Source organism: Prunus mume, linkage group LG2 (assembly GCF_029339155.1).
Source record: "Prunus mume cultivar Tortuosa linkage group LG2, ASM2933915v1, whole genome shotgun sequence".
In the NCBI taxonomy this organism is placed as follows: domain Eukaryota; kingdom Viridiplantae; phylum Streptophyta; class Magnoliopsida; order Rosales; family Rosaceae; genus Prunus; species Prunus mume.
The window spans coordinates 17829839-17857554 of NC_142699.1; the positions used below are offsets into that span (position 1 = coordinate 17829839).

Here is a 27716-nt window from a genome sequence, read left to right on the forward strand (position 1 = left end):
CAAGCTGACTTCTTTTTGCTCTACAATTGCAACTCTTCTGTGGTTGAGTCATTTCCAAAGTATAAAGTCGGTTGCTTTGATCAGGGAACTAACAAAACCAGAAGTAATACTTCAGTTCTGGCTCTGCCTCGGGATGAATATCCAAAATTTGGAAGTCGCAAGTGTGGAGGAGAAGTGGTGGTGGCTCATGCTGGAAGAGGGGGTGAGAATGGTGAGGTGGGATTAATACAAGAGGTTTTGAGCAGAGGGTTTGAGCTGAATTGGCTTGCTAGTGACTGCAGCCGCTGCCAAAACAGTGGAGGGAGGTGTGGCTTCAATTACACAACCTACCATTTTAGGTGTCTCTGCCCACGGAGGACTCATTCTGTGCGCTGCCGGGATGATGAAGGTTAGTTTTTTACTTTTAATCTTCTATGTACATGAAATTATTATGAATAATTAGATACTTTCTGGCATGAGATAATTGTCCACTTGGGCATAGAATAGTCTAATTCCTACCGTACATTTGATTCAAGAAAAATGGCGGTTGTTTAAATAGAAAATAGTTAAGTGGGTGCTGCTGATACACGACTTTGAATATCAAACGTTATGGATTCAAATCTTGAACCTCTAAACAAAACAAAAAAAAGTGATGCAGCTTCTAACTTCTATCTACAAAAAGAAGAATATAGGATACAATAACTTATTTTATGACATGATATATATAATATAACCGAGGCATAAACGTCACAATCTGAAAAGGAAAGAACATAATAATTGAGAAGCATTCACATTTTCAATAAATAAGATTAGAGAAGTAGACAAATTTAGATTTAGATATTGAGATGATATTTTAGATTTAACATCATTCAGTCTGTAAGTGAACCTAAACTTTCAGATAATTTCATCCCCGTCCCCGGTTCCGGTTGCGCTGAAAGCCTGAAAGTAGAATTTGATCATGAACAATGTCTTAATTCACGACCAAGTTAATAAAAACCCTTTTCTTTGATATATGTAGAACAAGTTTAAACCCTCTACAGTCTGTCACATTCAATGCACTCCAACTACACAAATTTGCTGGTGTATGTCGGTCATTTCATTCCTCACCAGCCATTATTGACTAAAACCACCACCAACGACCTCTGCCTGTTATTTATTAAACCCCATTTGTTGTCATTATCTCTGTTGTTTCTTTGGAGATCATCAATGTTCATCTTAATGCTACCCTCAAAAACTGAAACTTCTATGTGAAGAAAGATTCATAATCCTTGTTCTGGAAACAAAAAGGACACCACCAAACGCCTGGAACCCACATAAACCAATTACCAAACGCAAACCAGTGCTTACACTTTATAGCCATCTTTTGAAATTGTGACAGACCGTTGCATTGCATAAATGCATTATACAAATCCTTATTGGTTGTTTGAACTTTAAATTGGACACTTTCATCACATAAAACTTGGTTGCGTGGTAGAGACAAAGAGACAGAGAGAGCCACAGAAGTCCCAGAGTCATATGCCATTGTGAGTTTGTGAGTGCTAGAAATGACCCACAGCGTGCAGTAGTGCTGCAGTATTGGATTGTCCAATAGGCATGCATTATTGCACCAAAAACAAAACCACCTTCAAATAGTGCATAGTACTAGCATAGCATCACTCTTCTTTCCCTTAAGTTGACAGAAAGGGTTTATAGAATCGTGGAATGAGAATGGGAACCTTCATAACTGCAAATTTTTAGTCTCCCTAGTTATAATAGCACTAGGCAAGCGCACTTATCAACTGTATAATCTTTCCTAATCCTAGCACTAGACTGTCCTTAATCTTCAACTCTAAGACAATTCTAAATCAGATGCTTGAGTGGCTAATGTTCAAATTGCAGTTTGAGTTCATTAAATTATAACCAATATTTGATAACATGTTGGTGAAGAAGAATGAGGTTTTCCAAGACTTGCTCGAAAAAAGGGTCGAGAATCTCCGCCTGAGCATAGGCGGTTCACTGCTTTCACTAATCGCATCGCGTTGGGGCTAATGCGCGCTTTCAAGCGCTTAGCTTCTGCTATATGCGGGCGGCAAGGTGTTCCGTTGGAAGCCTAAGGAGTCCATGAAACTGCTAAAATATGAAAACTATGAGAGAATATTTGTTTGTGGGAATTTTCTATGTATTCTTCTCCTTGTAGGAGGTCATATTTATAACACAACAAAACCTGAATGGGCAAGTAAATAATAAATTCTTAAATCTATTTACAGTAGGAAATCAGGAATTAAAGTAAATCAATTACAAATAAAATAGGAATCCTTGGTGTGTAAGGAAAGTAAGTCAATATCCACAAGTCACTAACACTCCCCCTCACGTTGGTGCATAGATGTCGCCAATGCCCAACTGATCCAGTGAATTGTGGAATGCTTTACTGGAAATCGCATTTGTCAAAATACCGCCAATTGATCCTCGGATTTCACAAAAGGAAACTGAAACACTTTAGCCTCAAGCTTTGTTTGATGAAGTGTCGATCCACCTCAACATGTTTAGTACGATCATGCTGAACCGGATTCTGTGCAATGGCTATAGCAGCCTTGTTGTCACAAAAGAGATTCATTGTAGATGTAGGTTTATACCCAAGTTCAGTAAGCAACTTTCTTAACCAAAGAAGTTCACAAATCCCTTTAGTCATACATCTGAACTCGGCTTCTGCACTGGATAAAGCTACTACATTCTTTTTGCTCCTCCATGTCACCAAATTACCTCCACGAATGTGAAGTAACCCGATGTGGATTTTCTATCTGTTACATTACCTGCCCAATCTGCATCTGAATAACCATCAATATTTAGATGACCATACTTTGAGAATAAGTCCTTTTCCAGGCGCAGACTTCAAATATCTAAGTATCCGAAGAACTGCATTCATGTGGTCTTCACTTGGAGAGTGCATAAATTGACTGACAACGCTCATGCATAAGCAATGTCTGGTCGAGTATGTGACAAATAGATCAATCTTCCCACTAACATTTGGTATCTTTCTTTGTTAGTTGGAACTTGATTCGGATATTCTCCAAGATGATGATTCTGAACAATAGGAGTGTCCGCAGGTTTGCAATCTAGCATTCCTGTGTCTGTCAACAAGTCCAAGACATATTTCCTTTGAGAGAGAAATATGCCTTGCTGCGATCGAGCCACCTCAATTCCCAAGAAATACTTGAGTCCACCTAGATCCTTCATCTCAAACTCTGTAGCCAGATAGTCTTGTAGCTGTGATATTTCTTATTTATCATTCCCAGTAATAATCATATCATCAACATAAATTATTAATGTTGTTACCTTCCCTTTCCGATGTTTCAAGAACAAAGTATGATCTGAGTTGCACTGTTTGAAACCATTGTTCTTCATTGCCATGGTGAACCGTCCAAACCATGCACGTGGTGATGTTTCAACCCATACAATGTTTTTCGTAGCCTGCAAACTGTTCCAGTCTGAGTAGTATTATAACCAGGAGGAATGTCCATGTACACCTCCTCCGTGAGTTCGCCATGTAGAAAAGCATTCTTTACATCAAATTGGTGTAGTGGCCAATCCAAATTAGCTGCAAGGGACAATAAGACTCTGACGGTGTTTAACTTTGCAACTGGAGCAAAGGTTTCTTCATAGTCTATACCATAGGTCTGTGTGTACCCTTTTGCCACAAGTCTTGCCTTGTATCGCTCGATAGATCCATATGCATTGTGTTTTATAGTAAACACCCATTTACATCCGATAGTCTTTTTTCCTCGTGGTATAGTCTCCAATGTCCAAGTCTGATTTTTCTCAAGTGCTTTCATCTCCTCTTTTATAGCTTGGACCCACTTAGGATCTTTCAATGCTTCAGAGACCTTGGTTGGAATATGGATAGCAGACAACTGATGCACAAAATTCTTGAGTGGTTCAGACAGCTTCTCAGTAGATACATGATTTGCAATTGGATACTTGGATGTCTTGCCAATATCAGGTGAATAGCGGTTTGGTGGCTTCCCATGATTTTGCCTGAAAGGTAATTGATATCCAATAGTTTTATCCTCTAAATGCACAAGTCTAGTAGGAGTAGTTACCTCAAGGATATTCTCGGAGATTGGTCTGTTGGTACTGTTGAGTTAGAGAGTCTTCATCTTGTTGTTCTATATTATGCTGTAGGTGTGAGACTCAGACAGAATATCTTCGTATGAATCAGGTGGGTCGGTAATTGATCGCTATGAATGGGCGATTGGTCGCTTTTTGGCAGAGAATAATCTTGTGCTCCAGACTGGGATGATCAATCATTTCTATACATAGGAGAATTTCTTATTTTTCCAAGTTGCTCCAATTCTGCTCTTCATTTTGTATCTCCCCCTGCGTAGAATTGGATGATGGGTCATGGAAGAACCGCTTAGATTCCAGAAAGGTCACATCCAAAGTGACATAGACGTCGGGTAGGAGGGTGATAACAGCGGTAGCCTTTCTGATGAGTGGCATAACCCACAAAAACACAACGAAGCGCACATGGATCAAGTTTGCTACGTTGATTTTTGTGGAGATGAACGAAAGCCACACATCCAAAGATTCGGGGTGTGAGTACCAAAAGCAGAAGATAGTACGTGTTGCGCAAGCACCTGTAAGGGAGTTTTAAAAGTCAATACACCGAAGGCATGCGGTTGATTAGGTGAGCTGCGGTGACAATAGCATCATCCCAGTGATGGCGAGGAACATGAGCGCCAATCAGAAGTGCTTGGGCGGTTTCAAGAAGATGTCGATTCTTTCGTTCAGCAACACCATTTTGTTGCGGTGTCTGAGGACAAGTCGTCTCATGGATAATTCCATGTTGTTGGAAGTAAGTCTGAAAGTCATGATTGACAAATTCTCCACCATTGTCGGAGCGAAGAATCTGGATTTGAGCATTAAACTGAGTTTTCATCTTTGTGGAATGGAAAACGCAGGAAAACACTTCGTTTTTATTCTTCAGCAAATAAAGCCATGTCATCCGTGTACAATCATCTATGAATGTGACAAACCATCGAACACCAGAAGGAGCAGTGATAGGTGAAGGTCCCCAGACATCAGAGTGAATTAACGTAAATGGAGTAGTACACTTGTTCGTACTCAACGGGTAGGGCACACGGTGACTCTTAGCCAAAATACAAGTATCACATGTGAAGTCGGAGTCCTTGAAACCTGAGAATAAATCTGGTATAAGATGCTTCATATAACTAAAAGACGGATGTCCCAATCGACGGTGCCATAACCAAATTTGCTTTTGTTTGCTATCAAAGGGATGCGTCACACTGTTAGCCATGCCAGGACTGAAGTCATCGACATAATATAGCCCCCCTCTCTTAGTACCACGACCAAGAATCTCCTTAGTGTGAATATCCTGAAGCAAACAAAAACTCGGGTAAATGAGTACACAACAATTCAATTGTTCAGTAAGCTGACTAACAGACAACAATTTAGTGGATAAAGATGGAACAAGTAAAGTATTAGACAGTGTGAGAGAGGATGAGAGTGCAATAAAGGTCCACCCCTCATCACAGATAAAACGCCATTGGCATTTGCAATACAGTTCGTTGAGGTTGTGTAGTATTCAGGAAATCATCAAGATCAAACGTCATATGATCGTTGCACCTAATCAATTATCCAACTCCTGGAATCAATCTTATCGGAAGTATGGAATCCATAACCAGTACCATTACTGGTCGTATTGCATTGTCCTCGATCTTTAAGAGTAGCCCATCAATCGGGGTAGCCATGCAATTTAAAACAAGTCTCACGAGTGTGTCTCGGATCACCACAATATGCGCAACCTAGTCCATGTGTCGGTGTCGTTAGTCGAGAAGTCATAATCATGCATGGAAGATGCATAAGATGGTAGAGTAGGAATCGGATCGGGATCCAGGCCGAGTCGGCCGGAGTCGAGTCGAAATCGGGATCGAGGTCGAATCATAGACAAATTCGGGGTTGTGGTCATCATTGGAGTTGGGGTCGAGGTTGTCTTCGGAGTCGGGGTCGGGGTCGTCGTTGTCATAGTCGAGGTCGGGGTTGAGGTCGTCAAAATAGGATCCTGATTCCGATCGGGTTCGGGGTCATCAAAATAGGATCCTGATTCAGGATCAAATTTGGGGCCAAAGTCTGCATCTGTAGGAGCTGAGCCATTTGGGCACTCAACTCAGGTATGGTTGGTTGAGAAGGAGAGAAGGAGTCGGTGGTGCTACCTCCATGAGGGTTGAAAAAATCATCAACCCCCATAGCGGGCGGGGGTTTGAAACTAGAGTCAGCAATTCCAAGATCATGTCGCCTGATACCATGCTAAAATATGAAAACTATGAGAGAATATTTGTTTGTGGGAATTTTTATGTATTCTTCTCCTTGTAGGAGATCATATTTATAACACAACAAAACCTGAATGGGCAAGTAAATAATAAATTCCTAAATCTATTTACAGTAGGAAATCAGGAGTTAAAGTAAATCAATTACAAATAAAATAGGAATCCTTGGTGTGTAAGGAAAGTAAGTCAATATCCACAAGTCACGCCAACAGAAACCATGCCTTTTGGTCGATGATTAAGGATTATCAAATTATAGATGTAGGATACAATAACTTATTTTATGACTTGGAGTCCATGAAACCATGCCTTTTGGTCAATGATTAAGGATTATCAAATTATAGATGTAGGTCTTCTAAACCCAATTACTGTGCGAGTTTGAAAGTTAAACATGGAAGGAAAAAGAAACAGGCAAGTCAGATAGTTTTGTTTAAGGCCACAAGTCATTCATCTTGTATTCTCTTGGTTGCAAGAAATCTAGAATATCTTATGCTTCCAATGCTGCTGGCCTGGCTGCTCATTTGTTGCTTTAGTTCCTGTTTATAAGGACTTGGATTTCGGATACAACAGGCTGTGTGCCTTCTAGGTTTTGTGCCTATAGATGAAGAAGGGCAACCGAACCAAATGGTGGTAAGCCACCCTCGACATCAATGTGCTATAAGCTCAATCTTTCAATGACATGGATTGAAACCAGACTGAGTTAAGTCTCAGTCTCTAATCTAATTTTAAGAACCAACAAAACCCATCACAAATTTCAGCTTAAAGAAGTCGCAGGCAAGAGGCCAAGATATATATATATATATATATATGGATTTGCGCTTGTCAAATTCAAAACTGAAGTGGTCTTGAAGAATGAATGAAACAGAGGACTCTGTTGTTGAGAGAGAACAAGGAACAGAGTGTAGAACAAAACTTAGAAAGTCCTGCTTCCGTAGCCATTGTATCAATCCGGCCAATGGGATGGGTCCCTTCAATTAGTCATCCACGACTAACACCACAAAGTCTAGGTTAGGTACCCTTGTGGATACGTTTTCCTCTTACCCCGTCTCCTACTTAAACCATCAAGACCGCCAGAGAAAATGACAGCCAGAAAAAAGGACCCAGTTCATAATTACGTTTTACTAATGCCAACTCCTCATATTCTTTCTTAAATTGCGGGAGGGAAATGATAATGACCAAAATTATATAACAACGATGATGCCTTTTGGTATATTATTTATTTATTAGGTCAGATATATCATATATGGGATGCCATTACGACCAAATAATATTCTGTAATTCCATATCATAGTAGCATTCTTTGCAGTCAACGTTTCAACTAAGATGCTTTTCATGGATGTGAAACTGTTCGGACTGTCCAGTGTTCACACAATTATGTAAGTACACCCGAAAGAAGGGCGAAACCTGGTTCACGAGTCAGGAGAAGTTATCTTTGCTGCCGTAATGTGTGGTTCAAAGGAGTTGCAAGGTGATCTCTTTTTTAAGACCATGATTTCAATTTTGAATGTTATCATCATGGGCTGAAAAGTCAAGGGGTCAAGTCTTTCTTTCGAGTGCTGGTCAATGGGGAAGATGAGAAGGAAACTCCCTCATGGGAGTCTCGTCTTTAAGCCAACCAATCAACAGTGTGTTTATCAAGCACTTGTTTCAACCTAGTTGTACGAGTCTTCCCCTTCCAATTTCCAAGTCAACTAGCGTGTTAAACACAGAATGAACTTAATATATTGTGAAGCAAGAATGGAAGTAAACAATTCAGCAGTCTTGTTCTGAACTTGAGAAGTAGATCCTTTTGTTTTTCTTTTTCCGTGGTGCTTTAGTTCTGGCTCTTCAGTTCAGCTGGGAATTTCTCGATGGCTCCCGTGGCTTTGTTTATTTTCTCTCTTCTCACTCATCTCGTGGTTCTTCACTCTACCGAGGAGTTGAAAATCAACAAACACTGTCATCCCGAATACTGTAATGAAAAGGTACGCATGATCCAGTTCCCCTTCAAAAGTCAGACGCATCCTCCTGAATGCGGCGGGTTGTTCACAGTTGATTGTTCTGATCAAGATAATCCGAGGATCCAACTGAAAGAGAAAGGATACTGGCATGAATTGGAGAGCATCTCTGAAACAAATACGATTTTTATCAATGACAGAGAGCTCCAGCAGCGCTTGGAACACAGTTTATGCGATGATCAAATTTTCGACAATTTGAGTCTTCCCAGCCCTTCTCCAATCTTTGATGAAATATTCGCATACAACCTGACCCTCTTCAAATGCAACAATACCCACCTCCCCAACACAGTTCTTAAAAGCCACTGCAAAAATGATAAGCATACTTACTACAATAATAGTTCGTCTGATGATAGTTTAGTAAGTCACCTACCATTGTGTACAATCATTCAGATCCCATTCGATCCAAATCAATATACCCCTTCACTTACTGAGTTCCAGCTTCGACTGCAGTAAGCGAGGAATGTGAACGATGTTATTTTAGAAACGGAACATGCCTTGTTGACAACAAGGGAAAATTTCAATGTTCCGTTGGAGAAAAAGGTATATACATCGGAATAGATGTACATCAAATTAGATGTCCTTCGTTATTTATCCATTTCCTTTCTTCCAAGGATACAACTCCCAAAAAAAGGAAAGAGTGTTGAAAATACTTTGTATTCGGTACAAACACACACACACGCAAGTACATATGAGTTTTTAAATGATCGTTATGCACCATCTTGTTTTTGTTGAATGCCAATTATATATATGCCACTTCAATCTTCTTTGCTTCAGCTAACAAAATTTTCATTTTGCAATTTATGTTGCAGGAGATAAATTGGGATTGAAGCTAGGACTAGGTAAGATTGATATCTCTGAAGTTAAATATCTAATTCATATGGATGATCATCTAGGACAACTATTATAACCCAGAAAGGAAATCAAATCAGTCCCAAGTGCCTCTCAACAGAGGATTACTTTTCTAAGGATACATGAAATGAACAAGCTTTGAATATTACCATATTTCTTGCAGTGTACACCGTTCATTAATGCCTCCTTTCCCAAGTTTCGCACTATGTGCTTAAACACGGTGGGGGAGTAAATTGAATGCTCTGTAAAAGATACCCTTGATCAAATTTAACTCTCTTTTAAGCAACCGCTGGTATAAACTGCTCTGTAACTGTTTTATAATTTGACTCAATGCAGTCCTTTGGTTAAAAGTTGACCTCTCTCACTTGCATGCTTCAGGTATTGGATGTCCAGTACTTATTGCAGTATGCTTGTTTCTTCTGTGGCATTACAAACAAAAACGCGCTGCATCAAACTTCCTCTCAAGGAACATTTCTTCTCAGCCCCACACAAATTCAGACATAGAAGGGGGCGTCACCTACTTTGGTGTCCCAGTCTTCACCTACACTGAACTTGAAGAAGCCACTAATCATTTTGATGGTGAAAAAGAACTGGGAGATGGAGGTTTTGGAACCGTGTACTACGGTAAGAGTTCAAAAAATCTATGCTTTTGTTTTTTGAAAAACAAACAAAATAAAAATATAACAGTTACTTTAGGCAGTTAAAGAGGGAATGAAGTTGCAGAGTACATCTGCAGCACCTTACTGAAAGGCCTTTCTTTAATCAATAATATAGGCAAACTCAAAGATGGCCGGGAAGTTGCAGTCAAGCGTTTATATGAGCACAATTACAAACGTGTGGAACAGTTTATGAATGAAATTGAAATTCTCACTCGTCTGCGCCACCAAAATTTAGTCTCCCTATATGGCTGCACTTCACGCCGCAGCCGTGAACTCCTCCTTGTGTACGAATACATTCCCAATGGCACTGTTGCTGATCATCTCCACGGCGAGCGAGCAGACACTGGCGCACTGGCATGGCCTATTCGTATGAGCATTGCTATAGAAACCGCGAGCGCATTGTCTTACCTCCATGCTTCCGAAATTGTACATCGTGATGTGAAGACTACCAACATTCTCCTTGATAACAATTTTTGTGTAAAAGTTGCAGATTTTGGGCTCTCCAGGCTTTTCCCCATGGATGTCACCCATGTCTCAACTGCTCCACAAGGGACCCCTGGTTATGTTGACCCAGAGTACCACCAGTGTTACCAGCTAACTAGTAAAAGTGATGTTTATAGTTTTGGGGTTGTTCTCATTGAGCTTATATCATCTCTGCCAGCAGTTGATATAAGCAGGCATAGGCATGAGATTAATTTGTCTAACTTAGCCGTAAGCAAGATTCAGAAAGGTTTATTCAATGAGTTGGTTGATCAATGTCTCGGATTTGAGTCAGATGATGAAGTTAGAAGGATGGTAATTGCAGTGGCAGAGTTGGCTTTTCAATGTTTGCAGCAGGACAACGACATGAGGCCTACCATGTGTGAGGTTTTGGAGGCTTTGAAGATGATTGAAAGCGGGTATGATTTGCCAGATAATTTAAAGCCGGCATTTGATAATGCCGGGATGAAAACGAATATACTGCCACCACCTTCACCAGATTGTGATGAGATTGGGTTGCTGAAGAACAAGAGACTACTATCTTCACCAATTTCAGTGACCCAAAAATGGCCTAGCACTAGGTCTACTACACCTAATGCCAGTGCCTGATATATATTTTCCCCCATTCTATTAAGTTTCATAATACAGAACATGAATGTGTTTCAGATTTGATTAGGTGGGTTGAGGTTATTTTGTACTCATCTCCTTGATTTGTTGGTAATAGAAAAAATACATCCAGTTAGGCATATCAGTACTGCGAGGTAAAGGCTCGAGGGATTGTACATATTAGATGGAGATGCTGTTGTTTAATGTTCATATTTTACATTATATTTCAGTTCATGAATGCCCATTTAGATCTTCCACCGTTGTCCATTTCCTTCTGGCCTCTGCTTCCTCTGATATTCTTTATTAACCAAGTTTTGGATTGTCTGATTTGTTGAGCACCTCCTCTACCCGGAAAAACGGAAAGAAACGATTAAAAGGTTCTAGATTTTTTTATATCATATTAGATTAAAGCTACTCTTTCACTAAACATTTATATAAACTCTTTTAAAATTGGATTTTTTTGTTAGGGTTTTTAGTTCAAAAGCTAATCACATTACGATGGTGAGGTAATGACAACATAATTGCTCAAGAATCTTGGGTACATACTACTCCAACCTAGAAAATGGAATCTAGAAGAAATGCAGGCTGGCTCACCTCAATGGGCAATCAAGACTTGCATCTTTTCTTTACAAATTCCCCATTCCACAAATAGGCAGGCATCAATGGTCATGGCCTAAACCTGACTTTTCAATTGTCTTCAGTCAAAGAATGAGGTGTACGTACCTCTTTTTCAGAACCCCATAGATTTTAGATTTTGGATTTAGCACATTTGGAATTTTACTTGGAAAATGCACCTCTTTCTCTCTCTCTCTCTCTCTCTCTTTTCTCTCTTTTTCCTCCCAAAACCCTCAAAACCCTCCCTTTCAAATTGTGAAAAAGGGAGAGACCCAATCACTATTAGTCTAAGTAGTGTATAAAAAAGATGCATCCACTTCCCAACATATCCTTTTTTCCATTTCAGAAGCAATCAATTGTCTCTACCCGGCAATCATTCACCCATTTAAATTCAAATTCCCTACAAACCCACAGCAAGAGACTCCCCCGCATGTATACATAGAGATCATGCCAGTTAGCAACAAACCTCAAAAGATGGGGACGCTACAGAAGTTCAAGCTGCTCGCGACGCAGTGCGGCGTGGCCCAAAGCCCAACCAGAAGCCCAAGAACGAGCCCATTGATCCAGCTCCGCCGCCGCAAACCCACCTTGCTAATGCTCCTGACCCGGAGCAGCAGTCGCCGACGAGATCCGCCGGTTCAGTGTCTGCCGCAGAAGGCTCCGGCTCCGGTTCAGAGGCACAGCCTCAAGGACCTCTTTGTGTCTTCCCCGCCTTTTGAATTGAACGAGAAAAGGAAGAGTGAGATGATACGCGGCAAGAGTTCGGTTTGGTGGTGGCGGGTAAAGCAGTTGGTGGAGTTGGGCCGGGTTCGCCTAGACCGGGCTGGACCGGTTTCCGTTACAAGTCGTTGTTACTGAGAAGGGCTTGGCGCCCTGTGCTCGTTACCATTCCTGAGTAAATTAATTAAATCCTAATTTTTTGTACCCTCTTCTTGTTGCTATATCCAATTAAAGCATGTCTCAAGGGAAAAACATGTGTTCTCTAATCATGCACTTAAAAAATATTTTTGATATATGTGATTTTGATAATCAAAGAGAAACACAACTTTGTATGCACGCCATTATCAATCTTTTTTGAGGTATCTTGTTAAAGTTAAAGTGGCATGGACCAGGGCCGTGGCTGGTGGGAAATCACTGAAGTAAAGCAAAAGCTGTGCCCTTGAGCTTGAGGGGAAAAAGGGCAAAGAATAATAAGGCATGCTTTATTACACCACCAAAGCTCAAGCTTGGCCATTTGAAAAAGCACAACTTTTGAAAATTCTTATCTCGCAATCCGATTGAAAACCAATTGGCAATCCCATTTTGGAGGTCATTCTCTGCAACCCTGAGAGTCTCCAAATTTTAGTCAAAATAGCTAGAAAGTCATTATAGCAAACTATTTTCTCCAACAATGTTCTCTACTTTGGCTAATCTATAATATTATTTCTCTTCTCCTCTCTAAATTAAAAGTTCATTAAAAAATCAAAAAGTAAGAGGTGAGAAAGGGTTGCGTGCCTAGGTAGAGAGAACAATAAGAAATGAAGAACCCTCAATTTCTCTCTTCTCCTCTCCAAATGTAGAGAGGCACCAAACTCAAATAGGGAGTTCTACAAAATAGAGAACCATACGCTGGAGCTTCATTTTGCCCTCATTCTAACTAAAATGGCTAAGAATCAAAGTATAGCAACTTTACTGAAGATGCTCTTAGTTATAACAAAATATGAAATCCATGAAAGAAAAAAAAAACTTTTGCTCGTCCAAATAAATGTAACAGTTCTCTGCTTTCGAATCATAGGGATGGAAAGAACTACTTCAATGCTAATTCAATGGCGTACATTTGAAAAGTAAAATACAAAGAAGGCAAATAACTTTTTTTTCTTCCCTTCTTCAAATGGGCTTACATTCATCTATCTTGTTATTTAATTTAATTATTACAGAAAAATTTCTTACAATCAAAATTAAGTTCAAAAAAGAGAGTCGTCGTTCAGTGTCTTGCTGCTAGCTGCTCTTTGTTTGCAAGAGGAATCGGTGTGCTCTGATTTGTTTGGGATTGTGATTGCCGCAAATCAGAGTTATTCACCACTCTCTCGTTGCCTCCATTTCCCTGCCGAGATTCAGCATGGCCATCAGGCTTAGGGCGGCCATTTGAATGCTCTTTTTCTTTAAGTACAACCCTCCGCAAGAACCTATCTATCATCTCGTAACTGGTAAATGTAATCACAGCAGAAGGAGTGGTTCTTAATAAATTAGTGGCACAACCATTATAAAATCCACGAAGGCCTTCCTTTTGGAACACCTTCTTTGTACAATCAATAACCCCTGCATACTGGGCTTCAATATGTCTGGCCTGGCCTTGCTCTTGCAGCCTGGAGCGCACAACCTGCAGACAGGATAACGATAACAAAACATGAGAAAGAAAGAATGAAAATTTTTAAGTTGTAAGCAGTCCAAATTCCAATGTGTTTAATAAGAAGTCTAGCTGAGCATACCTCGTGAGGGTAAGTTATTACTGAAGCAATTACTTTGGATATCGATGAGGCAATGGCAACATTACCAGGGTTTAACTTATCAACAGTTGTATTATCTGAAAAGTTAAATTTCATGCGTTCAGATAAAGTTAGTAATAAGAAAATACTGAAGATTCCAGTAAAACAATCTAGCACAGAAGAAAACATATCACATTACCCCTTTTTGCCATAAAAGATTTTATCTTTTCATAAGCAGGAAACTGAATTGCAACATGACTTATCCCAGCCAAAGAAGGCAAGATCCCACTGTTTGAAACCACAAAAACAACAAAAAAGGTATCATGAACGGAAACCACACTTTCATAATTATTATAACTTGAGAGGGTTTCTTTATACCAATTTGGAACGGAAAGAGAATTTTGATTAGTACTTAAGCGTCAAATATGAAATTCCTAGTCTAGTGTCATATCTACATGCTATAATTGAAAACAAGAAAAATGACCTATATAGACCTCGCATGCCTTCCTCAGTTGCAATCCTTGTGAAAGCAGATCTCATGCTTTTGTAAGGAATCACACCAGGCCTCATTCCTTGTGTCTACATAAAGATGATCAAGAATGTTTAAAAAAAATGACAGGAGTTCAAACATTAATAAATGTGAAGTTCTTAAATTTTCTAAAACCATGAGCATTGAGTTAAGCCAGAAGCTCAAGATATGTAATTATGTGGAAGAGATTCATTACCCAAGTTAGATTACGCATCAACCCCAAGGATATTATATGCCCACACATTTCTTGAAAACCTATAACTATAAGCACTCTAGGACCATCTCTAACAATTAGATGGATCTCCAATTCAATTTCAAAAAGGAACAGATAACATCACCGTAAGATATAAGCTACCAAATTATGGCAAAAAAGGAAACAAATTTAAAAAGAAGCACATGTTACTTCAAAACAGAAACCTCTAACAAGTTAGAAGTTATATCATATTAAACTCATATCTCTTCATATCCACTTCCCAGGAGCCATACTTTTATAGTACAAAATCTATGCCAGCTTGGCCAATGCATCCGTCTTAGCACTGATATTGCATAACTTTGATCCTCTGAAATCCATCAATTTTCAGTAAAAATTCCCCGGTTTTAGTACTTCTGTGAGACTGCAACACAAAGAAGCATTTGCTATTGCAAACAAAAGCAAACTCCCATGCTTGAAAGGGCATATGCATTCTTAAATACTGTCCACTCTAATATAATTATGAGGAAACTTAACCACGAAATAAGCATGTGGTCAAGCAGAAAATGAGATAGAATCACAGATGTCATTATTACAATCAATGAAAGAACAATCATAAGAATATAATATATAATATATCTAGTCCCATTTTAAATGAATTACAAAGACAAGAACAGTAAACTTACTTGAAGTCTGGTCTTAACAACCCACAATGGATTTGTTGTAATGGCTGTGGCAGCCCCGGCACCAGCAGCAGCTATCATATTTGCACCAATCGTAAGTTCGCTGCTGCCATCAACTGCAGCATGACAATAGTGAATGTTTAAAACCAACTAAACAAATACTATCAAGTATCCCCCATAGCTCATAACTAAACCAAGAATAGAGGAATACTATGTGTTTCATAAGATATCATGAGAAGACCGACACAAATTTTCAAGTAAGCGACATTTAGGAAACCAACCATGCGACTGGAGTAGGCCTTTGAGTTGCTCATAAACTGTGAAGTACACCTACATATGAATAGAATACTTATGTCACCAACAGAACTCTATAAAGTATGTTAGATTATAATGTGCATGTGATCTGAAAGAGGGACCCATATCCTTCGGAACTCAAGTTTGCACAGTATAAGGGTTCCCAAAGACTTGTTTCACAATATATAGGCAACAAAAGTAATACTCACTGCCCAGTTTGGAAGTAGCGCTAAAATTGTTGGTGAAAGGCCACGATACATCCCCTTCAAACCTTCAGTTTTTAATATGTTTTGTAGGCTTGTGATAATGATACTACCTGAGCATAGGCCAAAAGGATAACAAAGAAGAACATTCATATATCAACAAGAGTAACAATACGCGGTATGCAGTACGAACTACAAGTATAGAGCCTAAGGCATGTGTGGCATACTTCTACTACTCAATGCATATTTTCTCATTTGTGGGAATAATCTACAGATCAAAAATTGAAACTCTAATCTGACTATGATTCCATTTCCAGTTTCCACCTAAACATGTGTTCAGCATACTTCCAATACATTAGCTAGTGACTCTAGTATGGTTAAAAATCGCTACTTGCCCCAACTTTTCTATAGATAAATTAAGGCCAGCAAACCCAGAATCACCCATTTCCTCTGACCACTGATAAATACAACATAATATGTTCAAGAGTAGTGAAGAATACCCCTTTGTCCCGGAGGCATGCCATGGACCTGTAGCCTAGTCTTGATGACATCCAAAGGGCACACGAACGTTGCCGCCATAGCACCTGCAAAGCTTAAATATAACCAATTCGCAGACAAGAATGAGAAATTCATCAGATTTCCAATGCGTTCCCAAAGGAACGGAACCCTAGAAATTGAAAAGCGAAGGGAAAAGCTGACCAGCGGCGGCGCCTGCACCGGCGTGGCAGATGCCATCTCGGACAGTGTGGCGGTCAGAAGATTGAGCGGCCCCGCCCCCCATCGTCAAAGCACTGTCTAGTCTCTTAGAGCTGGTTCAAACTCAAATCAAAGGTAATTTGCATGGCCAATCCCAATGTATTAATTAATGTATGTATGAGAATATATGTATATTTATAGGTACTAAGTTACATTGATTTGATAGAGGAAGAATAGATTAAGGAGTGTGTTTGGGGTTGGAAGCCGAGACCATGAGACCATAAGACTGAGATTAATTTAGAGTTGAGCTATGCCGTCTGTGTTAGCTTGTTTGAAGGGTTTAAGCGATGAATGAGAACGTGTCAGGTGGGTTGCTTGGATTTGGATTTGGAAATGGGAAATGACCTGGAATTCATAAATTTGTTTCTCTCGGAGGGAAGCGGTAATTACCAAATAAAGGGGCTTGGCCTTGGTCTCTCTTCTCTGCTATTTCGACGACCATCATCAAATTGAAATCTTCCTACTTTTTAAACTCAATTTCTGCGTAATGGTAATATCCAAAGCATTCAGCTTTTTTTCTGTTCACTTTTTGTTTTCTTTCCAATTTAACTTGAATTTTAGAGGTCCTGGCAGCTGCTCACTTTCTGCAACATTTGGTTTTTTTCGGTTGCTTGTTTTCGTATGTGCTGATGTAGGCGGATGATAGATGTAAATATTCATAATTCAGACTTTTAACTTTTTGTTATAAAATTAGAGGGAGAAAATGTAAAAAGAAGTAATATGTTAAAGATAAAGTTTCATCATATTTATTCTTTCCTTAATCTTTGGTAGAACCACCTATTTATAGGCTTACAAGATAGGAGATTGAATACCATCATTTACAATATACCTATAAGTTACAAGTACTAATTACAAATACTTAGTGCATAGGTTACATAAAATCCAACAGTGGAATACTAAGAGGTATGGTGATCATCCACCAACTCATGCATTTACAACATTCCCCCTTGGATGTCCACCATACAATGACATAGTTCTCTCATTAAAAACCTTGCTTAGAAAACCCAGTGAGACAAAACCAAAGCGAAGGAAAAAAGAGTGAAACTTTATTCTGGATCATTAATATGGTATTGAATACTCTTATGTTGCCTCGTTAAAACCTTGCTAGGAAAAACCTGACAAAAACCTAGTTGAAGGAAAAAGAGTATGTTGAGGCCCAAAATCCAAGGGGCTGCCCAAATGGGTAATTGGATGCAAAATAAGCTCAATCGGCAAAAGAAAATTTATAAGAGCCGCCAACACAAGCTACAAGCCACGAATCATGCCAAACAAGCACGGAATAAGCCAAGGATATACCGATATTACTAAATCACGCTCACATGCTCATTCGGTGCTACTTGGCCCGACTCTAGCCTATCATGGCATAATAAAACCCTGCACGAGCATAGAAATTATGCGATTCTAATACCAAGCCGTCCACGAGCTTAAGCGGGCCAAGCCACGAAATCAACCGCTTGACCGAAGGTTGTGGTATGGAAGATAAGCAATTTGAAGGTTTCAAAGCCACTGGGGCTTTGGGCCCATTCCTAGAACCCAAGTATATGGGTTAGCATGAGAGAGAGGAGAAAAATTGACCCATGCTCTAGGAAGACACCAAAGAACCCACCAAAATATTTAGCCCAGCCCACATCAATAGAATTAAAGGGAAAAGCCTTTCCAGCGGCTTTCAAGCCATATGTACAAGCCCAAACCCAGCAACTTACAAAAATCTGGCGTCAAGTCCTATTCTGTTTGAATTCCAAACAATGGTCATAAGGGAGCCATGGCAAGACCAGAGGAAATCCATGGGGGTGAGGGAAGTGTCCATCGGACAAAAGGCTCCATCTCTCCCCTTTTCCTCTGTAAGCTCTGCTTGGGAGAAAACATATGAAAGCGTGAGGCCTTGGGAAAGCCCAGCTGCGTCAAGCCATTGGAACCATAAAGGGTTCCTTACCCATGCTCCTTGGGTGGGGAAATTCATCAAAATAGAGCTAGGTAGGAGCTGCCAAGGAAAAAGGAAGAAGAAAATCAGACGAAATTGGAGCTCCTAATGCCTATAAAAGGAGACTTTGGCTACCCAGAAAAATCATCCACAACTCAACGATCCAGACCTTGACCAAGCTTTGTCAAGCAAATCTGGAATTTTCTCAAGCCACCCAAACCTCTCTTCTGTTCATCTTTCTTCTTCTTAGGATAGGGCTCGCACTGATATTTCCTCCGTAAGAAACCCACGCTGTTTTCTCTCTCTCAAATTGCTAAACTTGTGTTTAGCTCCCATGCCACATGCTCCTCAAGCTAAGCCATTAATGAAATCCTCATGCTTATTTGGGTGTTAGTGAAGTGATCCTGAGAGTGTTCTTTTAAAATCTCATTAGATTTTCTAAAAACTCTCTTGGGAGCTTGTTTTTCGAACTCGGCATTTGAGGGATTTGCTCGTTGCCTTCTCACAGTTCGTCAGAACAAAACCCCCTGAGTACAACGTGTAGATGTCATGTAGTAGAATTGGGATGCTCCCTAATTAATATCTCCTCTGATTTTCATTAACAATTTAGGCTTTAAAAGTTTTGGTAAAAAGTTCCAGATTATCTTGTGAACGAATTTGTTTAACTCCAATCTCTTGGCTTTTTTCTGAAATTATCACTCTTGATGAACCCTTCTCTGATTTGAGCAATACAAGAAACATTGTCTTCACACATGATCGTTTATCACACTATTCGACCTGTTTTTCATTTTTCAAATGATTGAAGTCTTTAGTAGCATCAACAACTAATCTAATGGTTAGAATATGTTACAACAATATCAAATTTGAATTCAAATTACTCAAACTCTTAGTGTTAACTCTTAATCAAGAATATCATGGTACTTTATATCCTTCAAGGGGTTGCTTCATGCGATATATCTCAAATATTTCATGAGCTTTGAAGATCTTCATGTACCATACAGTTTTAATAAATATGCATTTAACATATGCTATAAGTTTCGCGTTAAAATAATAATTGTACTTACATAGAAATGTGGATGTGATGAGCCGATTTTATATTATATATTTAACCCTATTCTTAGTATATTTTGGTTAATATTTTGGAAGAATTTTGATACTTTGAATTATATTTTCAATATAGGACTTTCGACTCTCTCTGGAGTAAAACATAATCAAATGGACGAATTTTGGAGTAATTCTAGTTGGAGGACGTACGTGAGTCACTTAGCTTGATCGTATCAAAATATCAGACTTTTACACTAAGCGATGATTTCCTGGTGAATAAATGAAGGAGCGATGTGCAGTGCTGGAATAGTGACGTTTTGGGCTTATATTGCGTTTTTGGAGCCCAAGATGACCTCGGATGGGTTCGTGGCCTTCTGGAGAAGTGTTCGGAATATTTTTATCTTTAAAACGAGCTATCTTGGGCCAGATTTGGAGGAGATTTGAGACCAAAACGTGGCTGGGCAGATTTGGGCAGATTCTCCTAATCCAATTTGGACTTTATTTCCTAGTCTTATTTTATTTTAACTTAATTTCCTTGTGGGGATTGGGTAGCTAGGTTTTAGGAGGTATTTAAGCTTCTTTTCACTGCAATTTAGGGAGTTGCTTTAGAACTTCTTTTTGGCTTTTGAAGCAATTGCTAGGGTTTTGGATTTTCGCTACTTTCAGGTGTTTTCATTCTTACTCATTCAAATGATATTTTCTTGGATTTCAATTATGATTATGTGTAACTAATTCCCTTTGCTAGGGCGAGGCCGTAAGCCTTAGCATGAATATGTAGTTTTATTAATTTGCTTATGAATGGATGCATGTTTGCTTTGAATTATTAATCACTGTGTTTAAAACTATCTATCTATTTTAATGATTGATCACCATTTGGATATGTAGACAAGTAATTTGATGCAATTTCTGTTGGAACATCACCCTGAAATTGAGGAGGGCTTCTTGTGATTAGTAATTGTAAGTTCACTTAAGGCGAACATCACGCTCTTAAGGGTTGCATGGTTTTTCAAAGGGTTTTCACAAAGCTTAATGAGTCTTGCATGTTTATATTTGATCGAACATCACAGACGGATTGCATGTTAGATATTACGTTTTCGCTTGAACATCACAAGGAAAATATGCATTAGGAAAACCTAACCTTCAAAGCATATATGTGGAAATTCATAAGTATTTGATAGAATTGCATAGGATTGCGACGATGTTGGCTAAGCCCTAGTTTTCTCTAAATTATTAGTCTTTGAAAAGAAATCGTTTTTCTTCTTTCTGTATTATTTCCCAACTTTCAGATTTCTTTTACTGTTAGTTTAATCTTTTTCAAATTCATAAACTTCAAATCTTTGATAAAATCTATTTTAGTTATTAATTAAGAGTTAGTTTAATTACAGATTAGTCAAACAATCTTTGGGGACAACGACCTTGCATGAGCATTTATACTACAATTACCTTGTATTCTTGCAAGTATTTTCAGTGATTTTAACCCTGTTTGCGCAGGTACTAAAAATCCTATAAAGAAATTGGCGCCGTTGCCGGGGATTGTTTTAACTAATTTGTTTTTATCATATTCTTAGTTGATTTTGTTTACACTTTTTCTGTTTTATTTTATTTTATTTATATATATATTTTTTAATTTTCGTCAAAATATTAATATTAAAAAAAAAAAAAAAAATTTTGCTTTTATTCTGCAGCATGGTCGAACGGATCAGAACGCACATCTTATACAGCTTTGATCCAGAACAGAGCGCACTCTGCAGAGAAGTTAATTGGGCACTCGCTCACCGCAGGACACTTTTCTGCAGAATTTGTTTGTAGACGAGGGTAACATGTCGTTAGAATTACCTGCAGCAGGTAGACCACTCAGAGAGTCATTGGCAGCCCGTGCCACTGATGTTCCTAATTGCATAGTCTATCCGACCCAAGAAGAGGGTGATTCGTTCGAGATCAAGCACCACATGCTTGAGATTTTACCAACATTCCGTGGGCTGCCTAATGAAGATGCGAACATACATATTGCAAAATTTATTGTGGGTTGCAAGAATATTTTGATTAGGGGTTTTTCTGCTGAAGCTATCAAGTTACGTCTTTTTCCTTTCACTTTGAAAGACAAGGCAGAAACTTGGTTATTTACTCTACCAGCTAATAGCATTACTACTTGGCAGCAGCTACACACAAAATTCCTGAACAAATATTATCCAGCATCTAAGACATTGAATTACAAGAGAGAGATTTTGACATTTACACAGAAGCCTAATGAAGAGTTTCATGAAGCATGGGAAAGATATACAGAGATGTACATAAAGTGTCCACATGTTAATATTGATTCAGATACACAGATGAATATTTTCTTTGATGGGCTTAATCCAACATCTAAGAGTCATGTGAATGCATCAGCTGGAGGATCGTTGTCAAATAAATCTGCAAGAGAAGCATTTGAATTATTTGATATGATGGCTACAGAATCTCAACAATGGGCAGCAGAACATTCACAGAAAAGGGGAATTTTTGAGTTATCAGCAGGATCTCCTAACATGTCTGCACAAATGGCACAAATGGAGAAGAAAATTGATGCAAAGTTTGACATTATTCTACAACAGATGGCAAGTTCTACACAGCCACTGTAACAGCGATTTGCACTATCTGCAACATGGCTACACACGACATAATGGGTTGCCCACATAGAGACTCCTACCCAGAGCTTGTTGAACAACATGTCAATATGATGTACATCTATCAAAGGCCTAGGAATGATGCATATGCCAATCATTACAATCCAGGATGGAAGGATCATCCTAATTTCAAATGGGGTGACAATCAGAATAATGCAAAACCATTCCAACATGCCCAAAAACCTTTTGTTCCCTCCAAACCATCTCTGGATGATCAACTAGCTAAATTGGCAGCAACAACTCAATCATTCATCGAGGGTAACAATCAAAGATTTCAAAATGTTGAAGCATCAATTAAAAATTTGGAGCAACAATTTGGCTGCAGATAGACAGAGACAAAGGCAAATTTCCTAGTCAAACGATTCCTAATCCAAATGGACGTGAAGATTGCAATGTTGTTCGGACTTTACGTTGTGGAAAAAGTTATGACAATCGTGAAAATAGCATTCAACAGGAGCAGCAAGCAGTGGAGGATAATATAGAAAATTTTGCAACAGCAGAACCTACCAAAATTGCAGAATATAAACGGGCAGATCCAGAAACTGTTCCAAAACAAGTTCCTGAGCGTGTTTATGAGGCCCCAATTCCATATCCAGAACGTTTGAAGCCAAAAGCAAAAGATCAGCAACTCAAGGACTTTATGCAGACATTATCCAATGTTCAAATCAACATTCCGTTACTGGATGCAATCAAGAAAATTCCATCATATGCCAAATTTTTGAAGGAAGTTTGCAGCAGCAAAAAGAAGCTTTTAGATTTGGAAAAAGTCATTTTGACAGTAGTTTTGCTACACAAATTGCCACCTAAGAAAAAGATCCAGGGAGTTTTAATATTTCTTGCACTATTGGAAATTCTAATTTTAAAAGTGCTTTAATTGATTTGGGTGCAAGTATTAATTTGATGCCTTTTTCTGTTTTCCAGCGATTGGGGCAAGGAGATTTAAAGCCTACATCAATGATACTTCAACTAGCTGACCGTTCAATTACTTATCCAAGAGGTGTTATTGAAGATCTAATTATAAAAGTTGATAATCTTTATCTACCAGCAGATTTTGTGGTTCTAGACATGGATGAAGACATTCAAACACCTATTATTTTGGGGAGGCCATTTATGGCCACTGCTAGGACTTTAATTGATGTGGAAGCTGGAACATTGACTCTACGGGTTCAGGACCAATCTGTGGTATTTAATCTGTTTGAGACTGCAAAACAGCCTACGGAACAGCAAGATTGCATGCGCATTGACATGGTAGACAATACGGTTCAAGACAGATTTTATGGCAGCTCAAAAACAGATCAGTTGCTATATGTTTTACAAGGGGAACTTGGGGCATATTCTGAAGATGAAGGTGTTCTTGAGTACATTCACGCATTGAACGGTCTGCCAACAGTATTGCAAAGTTTAGACATGTTTACGAGAGTTTAGGGAACCTAAACAGCCCCTTAAACCGTCCAGACAACAGCCACCAAAAGCTGAGCCGGTAGCCGTTACACAAAGACATCTGAAATATGCATATTTAGGAGCTGCAGAGACGCTGCCAGCTATAATTGCAGCAGATTTAACAAATACAGAGGAAGATAAATTGCTTCGTGTTGAGAAAATATCAAGATGCATTGGGATGGACAATTGCGGACATCAAGGGAATCAGCCCAGCACTATGTATGCACAGAATCTTAATGGAAGACGACGTGAAGCCAACAGTTGATGCTCAACGCCGCCTTAACCCAATTATGAAAGAGGTGGTCAGATCAGAGGTTATGAAATTACTTGATGCATGTATGATTTATCCTATTTCTGACAGTAAATGGGTTAGCCCGACTCAAGTTGTGCCTAAGCGGACGGGTATTACAGTGGTGAAAAATGATAATAATGAGTTAGTTCCTACACGATTGACTACGGGATGGAGAATGTGTGTAGATTATCGGAAGCTTAACACAGGGACAAGAAAAGACCATTTTCCTTTACCTTCATTGACCAGATGTTGGAAAGGTTAGCTGGGCATGCTTTTTATTGTTTTCTTGATGGTTATTCTGGGTATAATCAGATTCCAATTGCACCAGAGGATCAAGAGAAAACCACTTTCACTTGTCCATTTGGTACTTATGCTTATAAGAGGATGCCGTTTGGATTATGCAATGCACCTGCTACGTTTCAACGTTGTATGATGAGTATTTTTTCTGGCTTGGTCGAAAATATTGTGGAAGTTTTTATGGATGATTTTTCTGTTTTTGGGGATTCATATGATCAGTGTTTACAGAATTTATCATTAGTTCTTGAGAGATGCCAAGAGACACATTTAGTGCTAAACTGGGATGAGTGTCATTTCATGGTGAAACAGGGAATTGTCTTGGGTCATTCAATTTCTAATAGAGGCATTGAGGTTGACAAAGCAAAGATTGAAATTATTGCAAAGCTGCCACCCCCTACATCAGTAAAAGGTGTGAGATCTTTCTTAGGACATGCAGGTTTTTATCGTCGGTTCATCAAGGATTTCTCCAAGATTAGCCAACCTTTGTGCAATTTATTGACTAAGGATGCATCATTTACTTTCGATGAGGCCTGTTTAGAAGCATTCAACAAGTTGAAATCACTCCTAACTTTGGCACCCATCATTGCTGCACCAAATTGGGATTTGCCATTTGAACTAATGTGTGATGCATCGGATTATGCTGTTGGGGCAGTTTTAGGGCAGCGGAAAGATAAGCTTCCCCATGTCATTTATTATGCAAGTCGTACTCTCAATGATGCACAGCTTAACTATGCAACTACAGAGAAGGAATTGTTGGCTGTTGTGTTCGCACTAGAGAAATTTCGGTCTTATTTGGTTGGGGCTAAAGTGATTATTTATACGGATCACGCTGCACTAAAATACTTGTTGTCTAAGAAGGATGCAAAGCCTAGATTGATTCGTTGGGTTCTTTTACTTCAAGAATTTGACCTAGAGATTAAAGACAAGAAGGGCAGTGAGAATGTTGTGGCTGATCATTTATCTAGATTAATTTTTCCAGCAGCTACGGAGGCAGAATCTCTACCATTGAGTGAGAGTTTCCCAGACGAACAGCTATTTGCCGTCCAAATCAACACACCTTGGTTTGCAGATATTGTCAATTATTTGGTTAAGGGTGTGATGCATCCAGATTTTTCCTACCAGCAGAAACGGAAGTTTTTATTTGATGTGAAGCACTATTAGGATGAACCCTACTTATACAAGTATTGTGCAGATCAGATTATTCGCAGGTGTATTCCAGAGGCTGAACAAGACAGTGTTTTGACATTCGCACATCAGCATGCTTGTGGTGGTCATTTTGGGGGAAAACGGACAGCAGCTAAAATATTACAAAGTGGGTTGTATTGGCCTACTATTTTTAAAGATGCTCATGTTTGGTGCCAGGTGTGATAGATGTCAACATGGGCAATCAGTCAAAGCGGAATGAAATGCCACAACAAAGTATTTTGGTTGTTGAATTATTCGATGTTTGGGGCATTGACTTTATGGGACCATTCCCGTCATCCCATGGCAATCAGTACATATTGGTGGTGTTGAATATGTTTCTAAGTGGGTCGAGGCTGTTGCAGCACCCACAAATCAAGGATCTGTGGTACTGAAATTCCTCCAAGGCACTATTTTTCCACGTTTCGGGACACCTAGAGCGATTATCAGTGATGGGGGAAAGCATTTTTAAATAAACAGTTTGCTACTCACTAAATATGGGATAAGTCATCGGGTGGCCACTGCATACCATCCTCAAACTTCTGGGCAAGTTGAAGTTTCTAATAGGGAAATTAAGCGCATCTTAGAGAAAACAGTCAATGCCAGCCGTAAAGACTGGAGTGTTAAGTTGAATGATGCTTTATGGGCCTACAGAACAGCGTATAAAACGCCAATTGGGATGTCCCCCTTTCGGCTTGTTTATGGTAAAGCGTGCCATCTACCTATGGAGCTTGAACACAAGGCTTATTGGGCAATTAAGGAGCTAAATTATCCTATGATGCAGCTGGAGAAAAAAGAAAATTACAGTTGCACGAGTTGGAAGAACTCCGGAATGACGCATATGAAAGTTCAAAGATATACAAAGAGAAAACAAAAGCATTCCATGATAAAATTCTCCAGTTTCAGCCAGTCAGAAAGTTCTATTTTTCAATTCACGGTTGAAGTTATTCCCTGGAAAATTAAAATCTAGGTGGCAGGGTCACTACAATGTTACTAAAGTCTATCCACATGGCGCTGTGGATATTACAAATGGGAAGACTGGTTTCGAGTTTAAAGTAAACGGTCATAGACTCAAACACTACTTGGAGGCGCCGTTTGGTAACCGAGTCGGTGACTCTGAAGGAACCGGTGATTTGACCACCAGGCTTCGCAAAGTCTAGCTACAGACTTAAAATAAAGCGCTCATTGGGAGGCAACCCAATTTTTCTAAACTCTCTAATCCTTTTAATTTCAACAAAATAATAAAATTTTAAATTTTTTTTTAAAAAAATTGTTGTTTTCTTTAACTAGATGTTTTTTTTATTTTCTTTCTACTCCTAACACATCATTGATCCAATGCAGGGCACAACAATCAGCAGCAAACATCAAAAGCAGAAAAATCCTAGGTCGGAATCCCGCACCAAAGAAAGAAGTCTACAGTGGACCGACACAACAATCAAGACACACATCAAACACAAGAAGGTTGGAATCTGTTGCACCCAAGAAGAAGTCTACCAAATTTCCAACAACACAAATTTGCAGGGATTGAAATTATACCTATGAGATGCACGGATTGGGGGTCCTCGGGCTTTTTGCTGTTTTGTCTTTTGAGCTTGTGTGTTTATTGCCCTTTCCCTTGAATCTCTCTTGGATCCGCAGACCTTACACAGCGAGCACCAATATGAGTACCTGCATGGGCAAAGAACACACATCTCTACACATCAACCACAGCTCCCAAATCAGGACCCAAAACAAATTCTGGAATTATTCTTACCTTCGGATGGATATCGGAAGGCACTGGTGCTGCGAGATTGAGGACCATCATGGATGCAGGAGGAATTTAGTGACGGCACTGGCAGAGGTTTGAGACACAAGCATTTACCAAGAGGCGTCCAACACCTTCAGGTCAGACTCTTTAAGGTTAGCATGAAGCCAATCAACAGCCAACGGCTCATTTGTCGACAGTTGTGTTGTAAACTCTGCTCTTGCCCCAACTCGAAGCCATTGCACGAGAACCCAACCATATGAGAAAATTTGGGGCTTTTGACAGAATGCATGTGAACCAGTGGGAAAAGCGATGATGACCCAAGAGAGCCCTTGCTATGAGATCTACAAATCATTCGAATTTGGGTTGGGAATCAATGGATGGCATCAATTCAAAAGCCAATATAAAATATATATATATATATATATATATATAAATGAATGAATTGCTAGTTTCGGTTGTGACAGAAGCAAAGAGAGACAAGGCTCTTGAGTTCTTGAGAGAGATG

General features: G+C 39.3%; 4 protein-coding genes, 1 long non-coding RNA gene and 1 other non-coding gene across 9 annotated transcripts in view; 3 read left to right on the top strand and 3 right to left on the bottom strand.

Annotated features, from left to right (window-relative positions):
- LOC103341655 (rust resistance kinase Lr10-like) overlaps positions 1–27716 on the top strand; it is an 84516-nt gene that overhangs the window by 392 nt on the left and 56408 nt on the right. Inside the window, exon 2 of the mRNA XM_089047534.1 lies at positions 85–388. Coding sequence (XP_088903660.1) covers positions 85–388 — 304 coding nt within the window. The remainder of the gene's footprint in view (positions 1–84; positions 389–27716) is intronic.
- On the top strand, positions 371–11145 carry LOC103341660 (LEAF RUST 10 DISEASE-RESISTANCE LOCUS RECEPTOR-LIKE PROTEIN KINASE-like 1.1). Of its 3 annotated transcripts, none has more exons than XM_089047527.1 (4): positions 371–388; positions 9106–9135; positions 9524–9769; positions 9920–11145. In XM_089047527.1, exon 4 carries the CDS (start codon positions 9994–9996, stop codon positions 10891–10893), a length of 900 nt encoding a protein of 299 aa, XP_088903653.1. In that variant the 5' UTR covers positions 371–388; positions 9106–9135; positions 9524–9769; positions 9920–9993; the 3' UTR covers positions 10894–11145. The 3 variants fall into 3 exon arrangements, with proteins under 3 accessions (XP_088903653.1, XP_088903654.1, XP_088903655.1); XM_089047528.1 differs by lacking the exon at positions 371–388 and adding an exon at positions 7709–8836; XM_089047529.1 differs by lacking the exons at positions 371–388; positions 9106–9135 and adding an exon at positions 9149–9437.
- LOC148919759 (uncharacterized) lies at positions 11274–12518 on the top strand. Its single transcript, XM_089047539.1, is given in 2 exon segments — positions 11274–12240; positions 12243–12518. Coding segments are annotated over 2 exon segments (450 nt in total). The 5' UTR covers positions 11274–11952; the 3' UTR covers positions 12405–12518.
- Positions 13198–17114, bottom strand: NDT2 (NAD+ transporter 2). Of its 2 annotated transcripts, none has more exons than XM_008245051.2 (9): positions 16569–17114; positions 16370–16453; positions 15876–15982; positions 15654–15702; positions 15376–15488; positions 14455–14549; positions 14170–14258; positions 13974–14068; positions 13198–13864 (listed from the first exon to the last, which is right to left on the bottom strand). In XM_008245051.2, exons 1-9 carry the CDS (start codon positions 16648–16650, stop codon positions 13469–13471), a joined length of 1110 nt encoding a protein of 369 aa, XP_008243273.2. In that variant the 5' UTR covers positions 16651–17114; the 3' UTR covers positions 13198–13468. The 2 variants fall into 2 exon arrangements, with proteins under 2 accessions (XP_008243273.2, XP_088903664.1); XM_089047538.1 differs by having other exon boundaries at positions 16370–16461; positions 16569–17113.
- On the bottom strand, positions 21798–21904 carry LOC107880970 (small nucleolar RNA R71). Its single transcript, XR_016124817.1, has one exon. It is a non-coding gene; the product is annotated as a small nucleolar RNA R71 (small nucleolar RNA).
- LOC148919760 (uncharacterized) lies at positions 21800–27374 on the bottom strand. The gene is made up of 3 exons (XR_016124768.1): positions 27218–27374; positions 27001–27132; positions 21800–22002 (listed from the first exon to the last, which is right to left on the bottom strand). It is a non-coding gene; the product is annotated as an uncharacterized LOC148919760 (long non-coding RNA).